Genomic DNA, 19,693 nt, shown 5'->3' with positions numbered 1-19,693 from the left:
CAGGTCCAACCCCCCACTACTGCCATAGTGCTGATAGCCCAATGACCAAGCCTTTAAGGCAGAGAGCTCTGACACTTGAAGAGCCTAACTGGACCTTTGCCAAGTCCACTAATTTGACGTCGTCTAGATTGGACCAAAGAGCAAATGGTAGTGGTGGAAGTAGGAGGCTAGCCCAAGCAAATAGGCGGAGGACAAGACAGCAGACAAACCAGTCCGCTCTACTAGAGACAACCGAGGCTGCCTCTCCTCGCCCCCAGAAGATGACGAATTTGAGGAAGGGGATAGGGAAGTTTAGTAGCGCTCCCGTGTACGTCTGGTTACTGTTTCCAGAGGCACCTGCGAGCAGAAGTTCCTAGAGGAGAGGAGCATGGCTTTCCTGGTCAGTTCTGCATAGCAAAACTTCGGTTAACCACGGGGCACTCAGATAAGACTTATTGGGTACTGGTCACATACAAGGTGTCAGATAGAACTTTCTGAGTGGGACACAGGTGTTGGAGTTCAAAGTACGGCCCCAGTTCTGGAGGATTGCACACTAGCCATCAAAGACTTGCTCTTCAATTGGGAGATGGACACGCCGGTAGCACTTTGTGGGGGTGTGTATTAGAATTGCAGGCGCAGGCCCTAAACTCTTTTTTTTTGTTTGGAAGAAAAAATGGTAGACTAGCTTCTTATCCTCCCTGGGTTTCCCTGGGGGCGGGCGCGTTGCGGGGGTGGGGGTGGGGCGGTGTAAAGCAACCGCTGTGGCCGCAGCAGCCACCACCACCACTATCGGTTTCTCTGGAAGCAGATGGAAACCGGTGTTCAAATCCCAGATCTTGTTAGTTGCAAAGCTTGGGCAAGCAGTTTCTTTTGGCAACAGGAACCTTCACAGGGGCCTGATTAACTAACTGTGGTCCTCTCGAGGGAGTGTAAAGATTAAATGCAGGGATGCTTCCAACATCCTTGCCAAAGACTTCGCCCAGTGAGGGCTCTGAGTCCCGAGTCCACAGCAGGTTTGTCCAAAGTGCATGGGGATTGACAGCAAGGGGAATCATCAGTATGGGACTGTCCCCCGTGGAAAAAGCACACACGCCACGTTTCCTCGGGCATTTTAAGCGTCAACTGCTAGAGTTCTGCTTGCCCTAAATGGGCAAGATGACGAGAACCCATGCTTTAATTGTGACCATAATTAACAGTACCAAGGAAAACTTTCAGATGGAAATGCGGGGAGGAATATCCCAAAACTTGTAACTTTCTTATCATTATCAGCAAGTTTGAATGTGTGGATGCAGCATTGGGTAAATTAATTTATCAGGGTTCTAATGAGGCTACAGCCTAGAGTTAGTTTAAATGCCAACTAAATGATTGATAGAAATTCAGATGTAGGCACCACAGGTTCTGATGAGCCATTCAGAGCGATACCTGTCGCCAAAAGCCTTTCTCACTCTTGACAGTTGGAGGTTAGGTTCCCAGAAGGGTTGAGAGAGAGAGAGAGAGAGAGAGAGAGAGAGAGAGAGAGAGAGAGAGAGAGAGAGAGAGAAGTGAAACCCTGGGCAGTCCAGAATTCCTGCAGGCCCCCTGTGGGAATCCTGGGATAGAGTGGAATCTGGCATAGATGCTAGTCATGTGCGTCCAGTGTGTGGTTTTGTTTTCTTTTCTCTATCACTGTTAGTATTAGAATCGTCACAGTGGGACACTTTGTGGTTTGGTAATATTTTACAAACGTAGATGTTGATTTTTCTCTCCTACAGTGAAAATCACTTCGACTTCACTTGCTAGTCTTTTTATCACTCAACTTTGTGGTGTTGTCTAGGTAGCAGCCTCCAGGTTTGGGGATTTTATAGGACTAGCCTATTAAAAACAAGCACTAAATTGTGTGGCTGAGCACTGTGTGAGGCTTTACCGATGTAGACATCAGGGAAACAGTACTTGGGGCTGTCACCGAGTTCATGGCATGACTTCTTCCTCATCCTGGGAAGTTTGTAACTTCTGAGTAAGTGAGCTCTTTCAGACTGCAGCAAGGAGGCTTTCTGGAGGTGAAGAGGCACTCGGCATGTTCTTCCTCGTTGGGGACTGTTGGAAACTTCACGTCCACAAACAGTTCTGGGAAGCATTCATTTGTGTACCAAAATATCTGATGGTTCGTTCCAATGATTAAAATGGTGTTCAGTAGTCAGCATTACCAAGAAACAGAGGCTTGTGTAAGATTACCAAAAACTATAATTTCATGCAGCCAGCTATGTTAATCATAGGATATTTGCTATCATTTCACACTCATTAGGAAATAGGAACAGGATATTATTACAGTTGTTCCATTTGCGCCTAAGGAAAGAAATGGTGTCAGTCAGGAATCTCTTCTAATGGAGAAGAAAGGGAGTTTCCATGCCAGGCAGTTCATTTGTAAAGATCCCATCCTTGCTAGCTGCTCTGTCCTTGCTGCTGATAGTAATGTGATGAGGAGAAGTTAGATGTTTGGAATGTATTTAAGCTTCTCATTCTGTTTAACTGGGGTTTAACTGTTTGTTTCTGGGTGGTTGATATTAAATGCTAAATGGTGTCCTCTGAGGTTTGTAACAAGTATGTATGTGTGAGTGGGGAGAGGTGGGGGAGAGGAAGAGGGAAGGAGGGAGGGAGATGGGGGGTGGGGTGGGGAGAGCGCCCGAGCAAGAGCAGGAGCGAGCACTGTCTTGCTCTGGATTTAAGAGTATAAGATGAGCCCAGGTGGTAAAGAGAAAACAACCGAGAGTTATTTTCAAGGTATTTGGGAAAGATGTTGGCTGGATATCGGTGGACAACAGAGAACCACCTGAAGCCATGGTAGAGGCTGGGAAGTTATCTATGACGGTCCTAGCCGTAGAGCAGAAAACGGCAGCATCTCTGTGACTTCTCATTTGTTGGTCTTAAATTAGAAATATGTTAAGGCTTTTGTTATTGACTGTTAAGGCTTTTATTGTTGTTGATTTCATCCATGAAAGGTGATATTTTGAGCATTAGTTTGAACTTTAAAAACGTCGGAAAAAGGGGGGCGGGGACATCCAGGCATTGTGCTACATACTTTTAATTCCAGTAACCAGGAAGCAGGGGCAGGCAAATTTCTGTGAGTTCCAGGCAAACCTGGTCTATGTAGGGAGTTTGAGGACAGTCAGGGCTAAATAGTGAGACCCTGTCTCAAAAATAAATAAATCAATTAATAAATAAAAACCTCACACCTTCCCTTCCAGCTAGTTTAGCAGTAACTAAAATGGCTTTGCCTATCTTAATAGGGGAAGGCCATTTGTTGTTTTTTTTAAGCATTTCACTTACACGTCTTTCCTATTGCTCATGCAGCAAACATACTGCCTTATATTTAGGAGTTGAAAGCAGAGCATATTTATTACTGTTTTGAGGTCAGCAATCGGTTCTCACCCGGATACAATTGTGTGGTTCCTTTTTGGAGGCTCTAAGGAGTGGGGCGTCCATTTTGTGCCTTTCCCCACCTCCTGAACCTGTCTGAATCCCTTGGCTGTTGGCTGCTTTTCATCTGAAACCCAGCCATGCCTGTCATTCTCACAGTGCCATCCCTTTGGCTCAGGCCCCTCTACTTCCCTTCTCCCCTGTAAAGATGACAAGGGGCCCATCTGAAGTAACCCCGGATAATCTTTTCAGAGTCTGCTGATTGTCACCCTCACCCCTGTCGGTAGCTGAAGGTTTTTCTGGTCCCGCCCAGCCCCACGGACCCTGCAGCCGCTTATAACATAATCACTCAGAAGCGTATATTAATTAAAACTGCTCGGCCATTAGCTCAGGCCTACCACTGTTAATCTATGTGTCGCCACGTGTTCCGTGGCTTTACCTGTGTGCCATTACATGCTGCTCCCTGGACGGCGGACTGGCGTCTCCTGACTCAGCCTTTCTCTTCCCAGAATTCTCCTCGTCTGCTTATCCCACCTATACTTCCTGCCTGGCTACTGGCCGATTAGCGTTTTATTAAATCAGTGTACAAAAGCATCATCCCACAGCAGCCATCCCTCTGTGTCATAGTTGCCGGTTTCAGGAAAGAGGAAAAGGACATAGATTCCCCAACCCCCAACCCCCCCCCCCCCCCCCCCCCCCCGTTTCTCTCTCTCTCTCTCTCTCTCTCTCTCTCTCTCTCTCTCTCTCACACACACACACACACACACACACACACACACACACACACACACACACACACACAGACAGTTCCTTGATTCTTCTGGGGTATGGGAGGGTCCTCTCTTAGTCTTTCTGCCTAAAAACAAGGTAAACAGTAAGGCTCTTAAAGGATCAAGAATCATTAAACTCAGGCAAAAAAAAAAAAAAAAAAAAAAGGGGGTGGGGGTTGGGGAGAATCATCCCTATGACTTTCAGGATGCCCATGTTTTATGCTGTGTGACTCTCTTATTCCCTTGACTTTCTTGACAGCTGCCTTTGGCTCACTTGATTTTTATGTGTACGTGGTTTAAAGTGTCTGGCTTGAAGTTTGCCAAGGAGTCTCAGTTACTAAAGTCAGGAGATCAGGGAGTGAATTTATGTGATTTGAGGCAAACTTTAAAAGAAATATTTAGTCCATAATACTTGTTAAAAGACCATAAGGATGCCAGGCATGTGACTTTAATCCCAGCACTTGGGAGGCAGAGCCAGGTGGATCTCTGAGTTCAAGGCCAGCCTGGTCTACAGAACGAGATCCAGGACAGTCACCAAAACCCTGTCCCGAAAGACCAAACCAACCAACCAAAGGGACCGTAAGGGCAGCTGTTCAGGTGGTGGACCACTGCAAAAGAGCCTTGCTGACAGGGAGACAGTATGTTCAATTTCACATTCAGTATGAACTGGTAGGAATGTATAACCAGTAAGCCATGCAGGGCATGATGGGTGGAAAATTACCAAAGTGAAACACCAGGAGCAAAGTGGATTCTGGCTAACCAGAGTTCTTGTGGAAGACGGGCCAGGGTGATCAGTCCCAACTGGGGGACTGCTGGAGGGAGGCCTGAGCACCCCAATCCAAGGAGAAGGTGATCTGACTTCAAGAGTGAGAGGGCTCTGAAGTGTGTCTACCTAGTCCGGTCCATTGCTGAGAGGACACTTTTACAGGGAAGTGCACACATGTGCTCAGCCTGGTAGAGTAGGCAGAGAATACCTGGCCGACTCCGAAAGCATGGACGCCGGCTCTTTGCATGGCAGTGTGGTGGCCGTGCACTGGTGACATGAGCTAGGAAGGCTGGAAAGCATGTATCTGTGAAACAAACTTGGAAGGATGGATTGAGTCCTGGGCAAAAGGAAGGAGAGTGAGTGTGCTGTGGGATGGTCTGTATGTCAAATTACTCTGATTGGTCAATAAATAAAACACTGATTGGCCAGTGGCTAGGCAGGAAGTATAGGCGGGACTAACTGAGAGGAGAAAAGGAAGAACAGGAAGGCAGAAGGAATCACTGCCAGCCGCCACCAGGACAAACAGCATGTGAAGATGCCGGTAAGCCACAAGCCACGTGGCAAGGTATAGATTTATGGAAATGGATTAATTTAAGCTATAAGAACAGTTAGCAAGAAGCCTGCCATGGCCATACAGTTTGTAAGAAATATAAGTCTCTGTGTTTACTTGGTTGAGTCTGAGCGGCTGTGGGACTGGCGGGTGACAAAGATTTGTCCTGACTGTGGGCAAGGCAGGGAAACTCTAGCTACATGAGTGGTACCCACTTCCTCTCTCTGGCAAGCCACAGGCCTGAGCTGAGCATGAACCAAGGCATCCTGTGGAGATAGATAACAAGCATCACATGACACACAAATGCAGTACGTGGTGCCTACACCAAAGTCACCCCCACGAACCACAAGAAAGCAGTGGAAAGAAATGGGTGGTGGAGATGATGGGCACTTTCCTGTTAATACTTAATGAAAACTGTGAAGCTAGTCATTGAAGCACAGTTCAATTTATTGAGTTACTGTTTTGTCCTATCTGCAATAGATTATAGAGAGATCAATGAGGCTGTATAGGGAAAATTTTGTCACCGATAGATGAGCCAAGGTGAAATGTGTTTTCTTTGGCACCTAAGTCAAGACTTTCACAGTGTCTTGTGAGGCTAGAGTCACCCTGACCTCTGCATCACCCTTGGGCAGGTTACAGGTAATCCTTTTTGGAGCTGGGTTATAATTGTATCACCCAGTTCTGAGAGAGGGTTTTCTGGTTTTTTTTTTTTTTTTTTTTTGCTTTGGTCCCCCCTCTACCCTTTGGTGTGTGGTATCGAGTACCTCAGTTGGTTTGCAAACACTCGTTTCTAAGCCTGTTCTTAATGCAAGTCATGGCATACGCTTTCCTTCTGTGGCATTTGCATGTCTTGGCTGCCTCTCAAAGCTCCAGGTAAGCAAATTTGGCTGTTGTGTGTGTCTGATGAAGGCTTGTCATTTTGATACACCATTATGCTCCATGTTTCCTAAGCCTTTTAAAATTGCTGAATGTTTTAGAGAAGTGAATGAGCTGATGTTGTTTGGACTTGTATCCCCCTCCACCCCCCCACCCCGATGTGAAGGTACTGATTGAATCTTGTTGGTGCAAAGCATCCAGACCTTTTTAATGTATGCACTAGACAGGCTGCTTGTAAGAAATGTAGGCAGGTAAAAGGATTAGTTTTAATTATGTTCGGAGCTAGTGTGATCATGAAGGAGGGGTGGCCCCTCCTGCTCTTCTGTGACACCAGCCTTGAGACATGTACCCGAGAGGCGTGTTAAAAGAACAGTCATTTAGCCTACTTTCCTTGGCATTCGAGAGATGTTTCTCATTACCTGGAGAACATCTCGACAAGTTCATGCTGCTTTCTTCAATGAATTGCCTGACTCGTATTTCCTCTCCTTTCGCTTTTGTCTCATGCTTGCAATTCCCGAAGCTTCTGTCAGCACATTTTCACACTGGGTCTTTGAAAAGGAGCCAAAGGTGGGGTGGGAGGACCTGCCCTGACTGAGCACACCAACCCAGAGGAGCAGGAGTTGGACAACCAACACGGGGCCTTTTTAATGTCCTGCCCTTGGCTTTTGTTTTTGTTTTTATTTTTATTTAATTATTTTTTTTGTCACTCTTTGAGGTACACCCTAGGATCAGCTATTGGGGAGTAGGGTGGAAGGAGACCCAGACTTGATCATTTTCAATTTTGTTTCCTTTCCATTTTTTTTTTCCTCTTGGTTTTTCAAGACAGGGTTTCTTTGTGTAGCCCTGGCTATCCTGAAACTCGCTCTGTAGACCCGGCTGACCTCTAATTTGAGATCTGCCTGCTTCTGCCCCCTGAGTGCCGGGATTAAAGGCATACAACCCTCCTGCCCAGCTTCCTTTCTATTTTCTAGAATTAAAAAAGGGAATTAAAAAAAAAAAAAAAAAGAAGCTCTTCTAGAGCTATCATCTACTGAAGGAGAAAAAGGGGAGGGGGCCCAGCCCTGCGCTTATCAGTTTTACATTCTCTTGTTAAGAGTGGAACTTGGTGACCATTGGAAAAGCTCTTTAGCTACTTTTTCTCTATAATTCAAACTGGAGAACTTCAGCATTTGATTATTGTTTACTTTGTTAGAAAGTATAATGTAAAAAAATGTGCTTTGAGATAACTTAATTTTTTTGACCTGTTTGAGTTGTTACTACCAAAGGCTTCTTTTGAAAGTGGGTTATGAAAATGTCTCTTCACTTTAACAAGGTTTAAGTTTAAATATTTTAAATGATTTTTACGTTGAGCAACAATCCATCCAAGTACAGAGGGCTCCTTTTTAAAAATACTGTTTTCCCATTACCTCCAGTTTTATTTTCTGTGTTTTCAGTTACCTGTTTTCAAGGGCCTTTGAAAATACTAAATGGGGACCACCAGAATAGACACTGCATAGATATTAAACTGCATGCCATCCGGGGAAGTTGTAATGAAAATTCTGTGCCATCCTACTTGGCCCCTCTCAGGATGTGAGTCATTATTTTGTTGGGTAGACTTGGTACTATATATGGCACCCACCTGTTGGCCACTTAGAAGCTACTAGGTTATCAGACTAAGTGTCCTAATGATGTAATGCTTTCACTCAAATAACCCTATTTTACTTAATGGTGTGAAGGTGCCAATTTATTATAGTGTACTCTTATGGTTTTCCTGTTTTATGATGTTATTGTTAGTATCTTTTCTGTGTCTCCTCTATAAATTAGACTTAATCATAAGTGTGTGTCCAAAGAGCGTAGTACATGTGGGGGTTCACTGTTATTCACAGTGCAGGCATCTACTGGAAGTCTTATAACTTACTGTCTGCAGATAAGAGAGGACTCCTGTGTGTGTTTTAGCTTAGGCAGAGCTGAGTAGTATGTGCTCTTTTGTAAAATTACAGTGAATCACACACTCAAAATCTGCCAAGTTTTCCCTTTATAAGGGGGGCGGGTGCTATTTAGATCATGTGAAAATATAAAGCGTTCTGTGACCTAGAACATCCTTAATTTGAGCAATAAGGGGAAAGTAACATGTATCTGGTGGGGATGTTGAGGGAGCAGCTTCATAATCTCAGCGCTCTCTGCCTCTCTCAGGGGTCGTTAGGCTCTGCCTCCAAATAATGTTTTGTTCTCACTGCTGAAAGATGTTCAAACAACTTGGGCAGTGCTACTACATTTTCAGTAGAGTGTGCCTTAACCGGAAGAAAGAAAGAAAACAGCAGAGAGCGAACAACTCTACCAGTATGAAAGGGAGCAAAGCTCTTAAACGTCATGAAAACCTTAAAGTGAGCGGATATGTTTCCTGCGAAAAGTAGACCACCACCTGGAACAGGTGTTCTCCTGCTTGGGGATCAGTATGGAGACACTGATTTAGTCTCCAGTTCTATATAGTCCTAGCAATTAAAATACAGCAGGGCCGATCATTCTAATGACCTTTTCTTTACCCAATCCCCATTTGAAGGAGGTTCTGTAAATCACAAAATACTCCAGCATAACCACGTTCCTTAAGAATCGTGTTCGATAACCTATAACTTCTACTGTAGCTGTATGAGCAGGTCCATATGTAGAGAAATGAAGCAGCGTCAACTGTGTAAATTCCAGAATCTGAAGAACAACTAGAAGTTTTCTGTTATCTCTACCATGAAGAGAGTGTAGTCAGTGGCATGGCGTAATAAAATAGCAATAGCAATGATAAATAGCACTAGTTACTGATGCAGCGCTATTTCAAGCATGCTGAATTTTGTTTGAATAATGTTTTAATTACATTATGAATCATTTAGTCCTTCCAGTAACTATATTATTATTCTTGTTATTGAGATGAGGTGAGGCTCAAGGAACTGAGGAGTTTTAGCAGAGGTGGCTTAGCAAATGAGTTATGAGCTGGTGATCAAGCCCAGAAGATTTCTAGGATTTGCCTGCATTCTTCGCTTAGCCATGGCCACATTCTCCTGCCCAATGAGGAAGCTTCATTTTTAAAAAAATGGCGGAACATGCTGTTTTTCCACAAAAGGACTGTTTGTTATAAATCAAATGCTCTTAGCTGCTAAGCCATAGCTGTTGATATTCCTGATGAATAAAAGTTGGTCTCATTTGTTTTTCATATTTCCATTTATGGCTGTCCAAACATAGAATTTTAGTTTCCTGATGTTAAATATGGCCCTATATTGAGTATTGCTACTCAAGTAAATATTGACTACAAGTAGCTTGAGTTATTAAGAGGACCACGCCAGTTATATAGGTGATTTTTCTTACATGGTGGGGTATAGTACTGATAATCAGACACACACACACACACACACACACACACACACACACACTTGTCCATTAATTGTCCAAATCTTGTGTGCAAGATTTGGACAATTAATGGTATTTAGTTTTCCTTTCAAAGAATATTTTGTGTTTCAGATTAATTTTATTATATTTTTTATTTTATTTTATTTTATTTTATTTTTTTTGGGTTTTTCGAGACAGGGTTTCTCTGTGTAGCTTTGCGCCTTTCATGGGACTCACTTGGTAGCCCAGGCTGGCCTCGAACTCACAGAGATCCGCCTGGCTCTGCCTCCCGAGTGCTGGGATTAAAGGCGTGCGCCACCACCGCCCGGCTAATTTTATTATTTTTATAATTATATTTTTGATAATACTCTTTGCTCCTATTCTTACAAGATATTTTTCAGCGTTGAAGACCAGGAATATCTTCTTCAGATCTTTTGAAACACCTGTGAGAATTAAGCATTGGAATAGAAATAGTTGACTAAAGGAGCATTTACCTCCCCCCAAGTCAGGCCAGAAGAGGGTGGGGCCAGGATTGGTTGTCATGGAGTCCAGATTGTCCTGGAACAGTCCATGTAGCTGAGGATGGCCTTGAACTCTTGGTCCTCCTGTCTCCACCAGTGCTGGAATTGCAGACCTGTACTTATATAACACCTTTCTTATACCCCTCCCTCCTCTTTGAGTACTGGGATTGATTGAATCTCACATAAGCTCCATTTGGGGTTGTATTTAACTGGTCAATTCAGTTTGCTTGAGACCAGCCATGATTAGTTTTATATATTGGTTTACTCCTACCACAACTCTGAGTAAAGAATGATGTAGAGTGAACACAAGATGAGTCGGGGGTGGCGGGAGGCATTTCACAACATTTTGGCTGGACTATAATGTAGTAGGTATATAATATAATGTAGTAGGTATATAATATAATGTAGTTCATTAATAACGTGAACTAGACATGAAAGTGCAGAATGTGGGTGAGTCTGTAAGGGTTAGAAACTTTAGGCCTTGAGAAATGATAATGATGCTGTCATGTGGGCAAAAGAAAAGTAAATTCATATTTTTTTAAAAGATGTATTTCTAGTATCTCAAGTGATATCTCCGTGTCATTTCCACCTGCCAGTAGGGAAAGACTGGGGACACCCTATATTTTGTGGGACACTCACGCCAGCCTTTTGAGATTCTAAAACTTGAGTAGAAGCCACCCACTGTACTTCTTGAGAAGTTGACCCAGCTGAGGTCAAACTGTTGTAGGAGGTAGGGCAAAGATGGTTCACTCCTGGGTGTTTGATTTATCAGGTATGCTGATGTCAATTCTTCTCATATTTCAGCCTACTAAACAGTTTTTCATGTGTAAAATCACTGTTAAAAATGCAACAATATAAAGACATTCTGCTGTTTCTTGGTTCTTTTTGGTTTTTGTTTTTTGTTACCTCTCTGTCTTATCATTTTGTCACAAAAGTATATATACATATTTATTTTGTTTCTTGCCAGGTTACATTTTTTTTATTGGGGTGAAATTAGAGCTTTTTCATTTTGGTGGCTGGAAAGTACACCCAGCTGAAAACCATCAACCATTTAGACTCCATGCTTCATTTGAATTGTGCTTCTGGACACAAGTCAAGGATGACAACTGTGAGTTTCATAACTTTTCCTAACTTGATTCAAAAATGTTTGGGGGCCAAAGTACTTCTGAGAACTTCTCTGCCTTCTGCTGGCAAGGCGCTACGGAGGTTATCAAGGTCAAGACTGTGTTCCTGGGTCTCATAGAAATGGAGCAGTGTGGAAAGGGCTCATGGGGTCTTGTCCTTCCCTGCGTTTATCCGGCAATGGCTTATGTGTTCTTGCTCGAGATGAATATCTCACTGGGTCTGTGCCTCTGGAAGTAAAAACTTTTATCTGTCAGGCATTTTATCTACCTTAGACGTGCCTGTATTCTTTCGTTGGAGTTACAGGTTTGGACAGTGTAAAATTTTAGGAAGGAGAACCATGTCTTCCAAGAAGGCTGAGTGGACAAGAACGGGCCATAGGAAGTCAGAGTTGGAATAATTCCAACGTGGTGGCCAAGTTTCCACAGTATTTATTACCTCAGGTTCCCAGAGGATACCTAATCAAAGTGGACGTTTTCATTTGGGAATCTTTGTGTTTGAAGTTGTTATCCTCCAGGATATCCCATCTCCAAATTATTTAGGCTTTTTTTGTTTGTTTGTTTTATTTTTTAAACACAGTCTTGGTTATTAAGGTAAAACAAGTTAATTTCGTAAACATAAATCTGGATAATTAATACAGATCCATTTGAGCTACTTCAGTGGATCAATACTTATGAAGCACCTAGCATGTCTAGGTATAATACATATATTGATGCAATTACATTTCTGGCAAAAAGAATAAATACTTTATTATAAAATAATACAGTGTAAGTACTAAAGAACTGTCTAACAAGCAGATTCCATACAAACAGGATGCTTAAGACACCAGCATATCTCATGGACAGAAGGAGAGAGGCCAGATGAGGATGTTACAAGATTTGTAGTTTTGTGTATTTTTGGTTTAGTTTGCTTGTTTGTGAGACAGGTTCTCATGTAATCCAGACTGACCTGTTAACTAATAGCCCTATAGTCAAAGTGACCTTGAACTTCTGGTCCTCCTGCCACTGCCTCTTGAATGCCTCCATGCTCAGGGATTTGTAGTTTTAGGTGATAGTTTGGTCAGTGGGGCACTTATTAAAACGGGAAACACAAGAAGCAGCAGCACGTGTTTGTTATCCGTAAGATTGGGAGTGAGTTTTGGTTTTCGTTAAGAGTGCCTAAAGGGTATGTAGATCTGGATGTATAGTGGGAAGTCTAAATTCCATTTTAATTTGCTCTCTAGAAAGAGATAAAGGCTAGACGTGGATTACAGAACTCATCCAAATATTTGAAGCCATGGGAATGGAAGGAATGGCCTGGATACACCTTCAGTGAAAAGGGTATTAGTGGCACTAAGTACATACCCCATTTCTGTTTGTGCCACTCCTTTTTGAGATGATGAGTTGATGCTGCTGGGAAAGGGGCTTCTCTGTAAGCCCGATGACCTGGGTTCAATCCCAGGAATTTATGGTGCAAGGAGGGAACAATTCCTGAAAGTTGTCCTGTGACTTCGACATGTGTGTGGTGGAGAACCTCCTGCCCAGGCATTTTATACCCCCCCCTCCATTAAATAAACAAACAAATATAGACGCTGTGAAATGTGCCTGTAAAGATCACTGTCTTCTTTCATTTTCCCAGACAGGGTAACCTCTCTGGTTTCTAATCATTGTCTCTGACTTCCAGATTTCCTCTTAGTTGGTGATTTCCTCTCTTCTTTGACTTCAGTGAGGTTGTATTTCTGCTTTTCGTCCTACCACACTGACTGGTCCCTGCTCTTAGGCCTGACTTGGAAAGGTTGAAGAACTCTGAGGCCAGCTTACTTGTCTTGTTCTTTGTTATTTGTGTAAACTTTAGAGGGGGACAGACTTGGTAGGAGTCTGATCGGTGTCTAAGATGTGATTTGAAAAGAGATCTTCATTCATGGAACTATGGCTAGAACATAGAATTCTATCAGCTGCTGTGACTAGAAAGGCTAGGTGGCAAGGTAGGATGATGCCTTGAGTTTTTATAACTTGCTTTGGGAAAGGGCTCCAACTTCTAGGATCTGCTTTGCAGAAGAGGAACCCTGGTAGTTCTCAGAGGTGCGAAAGAAGGATAAGAAAGATCAGAGAGACCTTGGGCTTGAGGCTTCTAAGGCCCTCTGGTGTCCTTCAGGTCCAAGTACTCAACATGCCACATGTCATACTTTTGGGGGATGCTTTTTGAGTCCCAATAAGTAGTAGGTGAGGAGAGGAAGAAGGCAGAAGACTTTAAAGGACCTTGTCATCCGTCAGGAGAGCTTTGGTTTTTTATCTTGAGTGAGATAGGCATGGGGGGCTTGGGGATTTTAAGATGAGAAGTGACCCGGCATGTTTTAACACGATTGCTCTGGCTACCGTGTTGTAAATAGACCATAGGAGGTTAGAGTGGAAACGGAAAGCCAGTTGAAAGCCCTTGCAGTAATCAAGCAACAGATGATAGTGGGTTGGACCAGAGCGGTAAGGGTAGAGGTGGTGAGAAGTAGTTGGATTCCAGATCTATTTTGAAGCTGTTGTTGACAGAATTTCCTGATGGATTGGACATGTGGTTTGAGGGAAAAAAAAAAAAAAAAAAAAAAAAAAAAGAAGTGCCAAGGATTATTCTAGTTACTGGCTTCAGAGGGGGGGGGGAGAGAGAGAGAGAGAGAGAGAGAGAGAGAGAGAGAGAGAGAGAGAGAGAGAGAGAGAGAGAGAGAGAAGGAGGAGGAGGAGGAGGAGGAGGAGGAGGAGGAAGAAAAAGAAAAGAAAAGAAAAGAAATTGTCGTTAATGTCAAGGAGGTGACTTTGAGGAGGAAGGCATTTGGGGTAAACTGCAGGTTTTTTTTTCCCCCATGATTTTTTAAATTGTGGTAAAATACACAGAACATAAAATGTACCATGTTAGCTGTTTTTAAAGTGTAGTTCAATGGCTTTCAATTGCTTTGTAGTGATTTGTAGCCATTGCCATCATCCAGTGTCATCCCATCTTGTAGCACTGAAATTCTGTATCAGACACATAGTCATGTGTTCATTCTTGTCTCCTAGTTCCTGCAACTACCACTTAATGTTGGCATTATGGTTTCTACTGCCTTTAAGTACTCCATAAGCAGGATGGGAGCGTCTGTATTTTTGAGTTGGTTTCTTTCACGGAGTGCTAGGATCTCAGGATTGGTCCAGATTGTAACATATGTGAGAACTTTTTTTTAAAGACTAAATAATATTGCATCATATGCATAGACTACAATTTCTTTACCTTTTCAGCTATCAGCAACCACAGTTTGCTGAGTCCATGTTTCAGCTCTTGCTAACAAGGCTGCAGTTTACATATCATTATATACAACTATATCATTAAGATAGACTCAGGTTGCATACTAGATCATATAGCAGTTCTCGCTTCAATTTTTTTTTTTTTTTTTAGAAAGTGCTCTGCCGTTTCCCTGATGGCTTAGTACTGTGTGCTCTACTCCTGCATCTTTGCCAACGCTTGTTATTTTTGTGTGTATGTATATCCACATAAGTCATTAGCTAGAGCCCAATTCAGAAGGGTGGCCTCTATGGGGGGACTGTGATCAACATCTTTTCATGAACTCATAAACCTTTTATGTGTCTTCTTTGGAGAAATGTCTGCTCAATGTTTGAATGTCTTTTAGGGCCTGAGTTGAGTCAAATCCTGTGTGTTTTATCATTTCTGTGTTGTTGTTGTTATTATTATTATTATTTGAAAGCAGCATTGTTGAAACTGGGGATATGGCTCCATAAGTGAAGCATTTGTGCAAACATAAGGAGCTTAGTTCTAATCAACAGCACCCGCTTAAAAGCTAGGTGTGGTAATGCATGTCTGTAACACTAGCACAGGACGGGGTGGGCAGAGATAGGTGGTGCCCAGGCCCCCGTGACCCACCAGTATTGCCAAAATAGAGAACTCAAGTTAAATGAGGTACTGTCTCAAAAAAATAATAATAATAATAAGGTGAAGAAGCAGTTGGTGAAAACAGACTGATGTTAGTTAGTGTCTAGCTTCCACATTGCTTACATAGGCATACATGGATATCACACACATACATATGCACACACACACACACACACACACACACACACACACACGCACGCACGCACCATTGTGTGGATTTTGTTGTGGGGGGTTGGGAATTCTTTACATGTCGTGGGTTTTTATCTCTTATCAGAGGAGTCTTTGAAATGGATTTATTTTCCCCCATTTCCATGCCATGATTTATTGGTTATTGCCACATTGCTGCAACAGACTCACTTTAAGGAAGAAAAGGTCCTCAGGGTTACAGGCCTGCAGCTGGTCGCCTCCGTAGATAGCCAGGAGGCCGAGAGATGAATGCTGATACTCAGTTCACTTTCTCCCTTTTACTCATTTTGCTCCTCCAGCCCGTGGAATAGCGCCACCCACATTCAGGGCAGTCTTTCCATCTCAGTTAACCTAATCTAGAGGATGTCTCACAGATACCCAGTGCTTTGCCTCCACGGCGATTCTAAGTCTGTCCCATTGACAATCAACACACACACACACAACACACACACACACACACACACACACACACACACACACACACACAGACACACACACACACACACATCACCTTTTCATACTGTTAAGTTTGCTAAGTTCAGAATGTCCACATTTTTTGTTTGCCCCCTGACTTTGATGTCATGTTTTAGAAATAATTGCCTAATGCAATATCATGAACTTTAGTGTATATTTTCTTCTTAATCGCTTAGTTTTAGGACTCTGACCCAGTTTACAAAGTTAACTTTTTCATGTGGTGTGATATGGGAGGAGGCAGTCTTTTGCAGGGGGATATGCAGTTTTGTTGAAAACATTGCCTTATGTCTATTGAATAGTCTTGATGTCCTTGTTCAAAATTACTTGGCCTTTTGGTGTCAAGGTCTAATTCTATTCCATTAGTTTGTATCTGTCTCTTGCCAGTACCACACTATTTTGATTACTGTAACTTTGTTAAAGTCCAGAGGTAAACATCCTTCCCCTTTGGTTTTTATTTTATCTGTGTGATTCCCTTGAGATTCCATGTGAATTGATGTTGCAAAAGCATCATGAGACATTGTATATGAGTTGCATCGCTCCTGTTCGATGCTTTGTGAGGACTGGCTGGTTACCAGTGCAAGTGAAGTGTCTTCATTGACTTTCTTCTTTAATTTCCTTCATTGATGTTTTGTAGTTTTCATTGTATAAGTCTTTCAGTTCTTTTGTTTTAACCAATTATCCATTTTATTTTTTTTTGTGCTACTAGAATTGGAGTTGTTTTTATAATATCTTTTTAAGATTGTCTTTGGCAGTGAAGAGTAACTGGCTTTTGTTGTTGGCTTAATTTCATTTTAATCTGAAGGGTTTCCCACGTTTAAGATCTCATCTACAGGGCTGGAGAGATGGCTCAGTTGTTAAGAGCACTGGCTGTTCTTCCAGAGGTCCTGAGTTCAGGTCCCAGCACCTACACGGTGTCTCACAACCATCTATAATGAGATCTGGTGTCCCCTTCTGATAGATGTATACAAAATAAATAAACTAATTTAAAAAAAAGATATCATCCACAAACAGGTAATTTTCCTTTCCCTTTTTAATCTGGATTCCTTTGGAGCTTTTGTGTTGTTTTGTTTTTGTTGGTGGTGTTCATTTGTTTGTTTGTTTGTTTTTTAATCTAATTGCTCTGGTATAAATTTCTGTTTATGTGTTGAATTGAAGTGGTGAAAACATGTACTCTTTCTATGCTCATCTGCTTAAAACTTTTCAGTCTTTCACCCTTGGAGTATGATGTGTGTGATTTCATATTGATGTAGATTCCTTCCATGTGTGTTGAGTATTTTTTAAATTATTAAATGTTATTGAATTTTGTAGTATTGAGTGATGATGAGGATTTTGTCCTTCATTCTGTTAGTGTACGGTATATCAATACATTTTCATAAGACGAAAATGAACTATCCTGGCATTTCAGATATAAATCTCACCATTTATACTCAATAACATTATATGTTATATATTATTGAATTTGACTTGCTAGCATATTTGAGGTAGTTGTATTAGTGTTCATAATAGATATGTTGCTTTTCTTTTTTCCTTATGTCTTTGCCTGGTTTGGGTATCAAGGTTTATATAATAAACACTGATTATATAAAAAAAGTTTACATTGTTCTGTCCTCTCAGATTACTTGAGAAAGTCTCAGGAGAATTAATATTAGTTCCTTAAGTTTTTTGGTAGAATTTTCTAGTGAAGCTGGGTTTTATTAGGAGATTTTGACTCCTGTTGCAATCTTTTTACCAACAATTCGCTGATTCAGAGTCTTGTCTCTTCGTGACTTAGTCTTGGCTGTTGTGTATTTCCGGAAACTTGTTCATTTTTGTCTGGGTTATACTGTTTCTTGGAATATAGTTTTATAGTGCTCTAGTCCTTCTCACCTCTGTAGAATAAGTGGTGGTGTACCACTTTCATTCTGATTAGTAGTTGGAACCCCCACCCTCTCCGTAATCCATCTAGGTATGAATCTCTCAGTTGTGTTAATTTCCTTGAAGACCCTTTGGTTTCATTGATTCTGCTGCTCTTTTCCGTCCTGGACGCTTTCCTTCTCCTCCTGCTCCATTCCCTTCCTTTCTTCCTTCCCCTTGTCTTCCCTCTTTCCCTCTGCTGGGAAGAACCATGAGCAACAAGATCTATGCCTTTGTGTGATCGTCATGGCCAGGAGACAGTTGGTACAGAGAGGACCACCCATGCAGTTCTGGGGTAGACACTTTAGTGGAGGGATGGATTTTGATCAGCATAGGAAATTTGTCCATAAATTTGGCCTTAATGTGTCTTTGGGTCTGGACTAGTAGGCAGTAGAAGGGCAAAAGCCAATGAGCTGTTGAAATAATTTGGGGGAGATATCAGTGAGTCCCCTTTAAGGGACATATCAGGTAATATAGTACTGTAGTCCAGAGTGCCATGTTTAAGGTGTGGTGTTTCTGTTGCAATGAGTTGGGAAGTGTTCTCCACAGACTGGTGAATGTGGCCGGGAGGGACACGGATTGTGACTTACTGCTAGAGGATTTCGTGGAGCCGCAGCCTAGTGGGAGAGCCCTGGGCAAGATGTGTGAGTTCTTGGGTTCAATCCCCAGCATTGCAAAAGAGAAGTCTGTTTGAAATTTAGAACTATGCACAGACATGATGAAGTAAATGAACTCACATTATTGATACTTTGATAATGAGTCAAAGAAAGTATTGAGCCGGGCAGTGGTGGCACACGCCTTTAGTCCCAGCACTCAGGAGGCAGAGGCCTGTGTGTTTGAGGCCAGCCTGGGCTACAGAGTGAGTTCCAGGACAGGCTCCAAAGCTACAGAGAAACCCTGTCTCAAAAAACCAAATGAAAGAAAGAAAAGAAAAGATTGTTTTCATGGAATCATCAAATTAAATAATTGATTTAAACTGAAAATTACACACACACACACACACACACACACACACACACACACAGAATGTTTGAAAACTTGCGAGTTTACTGGAGTTATAAGAATTTAGTACTTGGAAACATTTTCTGTGTGAAGTGTTTTTGAAGTGCTTTAAAAATAAAATCGAATGTACTATGTTTAGAAATGTTAGTTAAAATTGTAGAGGCAGTATAACAAAGTTTGTTAATGAGGTTAAGTGCTAACCAAAGTCCTTGAAAGTGGTTGCTGTAATTTACTGGATTTATGAGTAATAGGATTCATAAGATAAAGGTTAAGGAACAGTTTTTAAACTTCCAGCTTTAATAATTTAAACATTAATTTGCCAAAACAAAGAGTCTTTTCCGAGCAAGAATAGCAGAAGCCTTGCACTCTGTGTGTGCCGCTCCTCACTTGTGATTTAGGTCACCTGGTGATTGTCCTGTAAACTCTGACCCCTTGGAGTGATGCCGTTATTACTCAGTTTCATGTGGATGTTGAATAATGGGTACCCCAAATTTATAACCACAGTTTTAATTTCTTTCCCATCCTTCTTCCCAGCTTCTTCCTAAACCTATCTTCCTTTTTGGCTAAAGTTCAGTATCACCTTTTTTTTTTTTTCATTTTCACCATGGCAAAGGCTGCCAGTTAGGGTCTGTCAGGAAACAGCATTTTCAAATTAGCAGTATGCAAAGTATTCAAACTGATGACAATACTATTTTCAAGGTGTGGACAGGGTACCAAGAAGATCCCTTGCCCTGAAGTTGCAAGCTTTCTTGTCATACTATCTTTGGACTGCCAGCCTGCAAATAGTGGCCCGGAGACTTATTAATTATGAAAGCTTGGCCTTAGCTTAGGCTTTTCCCCAACTAGCTCTTACAACTTGATTAACCCATATTTTTCAATCTATGTTCTGCCACGTGGCTCGGTTACCACTTCTTAGTAGGGCACA

At 42.1% G+C, this 19,693-nt stretch overlaps 1 protein-coding gene across 9 annotated transcripts in view; it reads left to right on the top strand.

The window, feature by feature from the left end:
- The window catches only part of Arl15 (ARF like GTPase 15), a 392,450-nt gene that overhangs the window by 100,862 nt on the left and 271,895 nt on the right, over positions 1-19,693 (top strand). For 2 of the 9 annotated variants that reach the window (XM_042261541.2, XM_076551873.1), the window contains exon 2: positions 11,174-11,314. The exons of the other annotated variants lie outside the window; for them this stretch is intronic. In XM_042261541.2, the coding sequence (XP_042117475.1) occupies positions 11,267-11,314 (48 nt within the window). In that variant the 5' untranslated portion in view covers positions 11,174-11,266. The remainder of the gene's footprint in view (positions 1-11,173; positions 11,315-19,693) is intronic. 9 annotated transcript variants of the gene reach the window in all.

This window comes from Peromyscus maniculatus, chromosome 15 (assembly GCF_049852395.1).
Source record: "Peromyscus maniculatus bairdii isolate BWxNUB_F1_BW_parent chromosome 15, HU_Pman_BW_mat_3.1, whole genome shotgun sequence".
NCBI classification, from domain to species: Eukaryota; Metazoa; Chordata; class Mammalia; order Rodentia; family Cricetidae; genus Peromyscus; species Peromyscus maniculatus.
The sequence above is the reverse complement of the archived record's forward strand: the minus strand, read 5'-3'. Positions and strand labels throughout refer to the sequence as shown.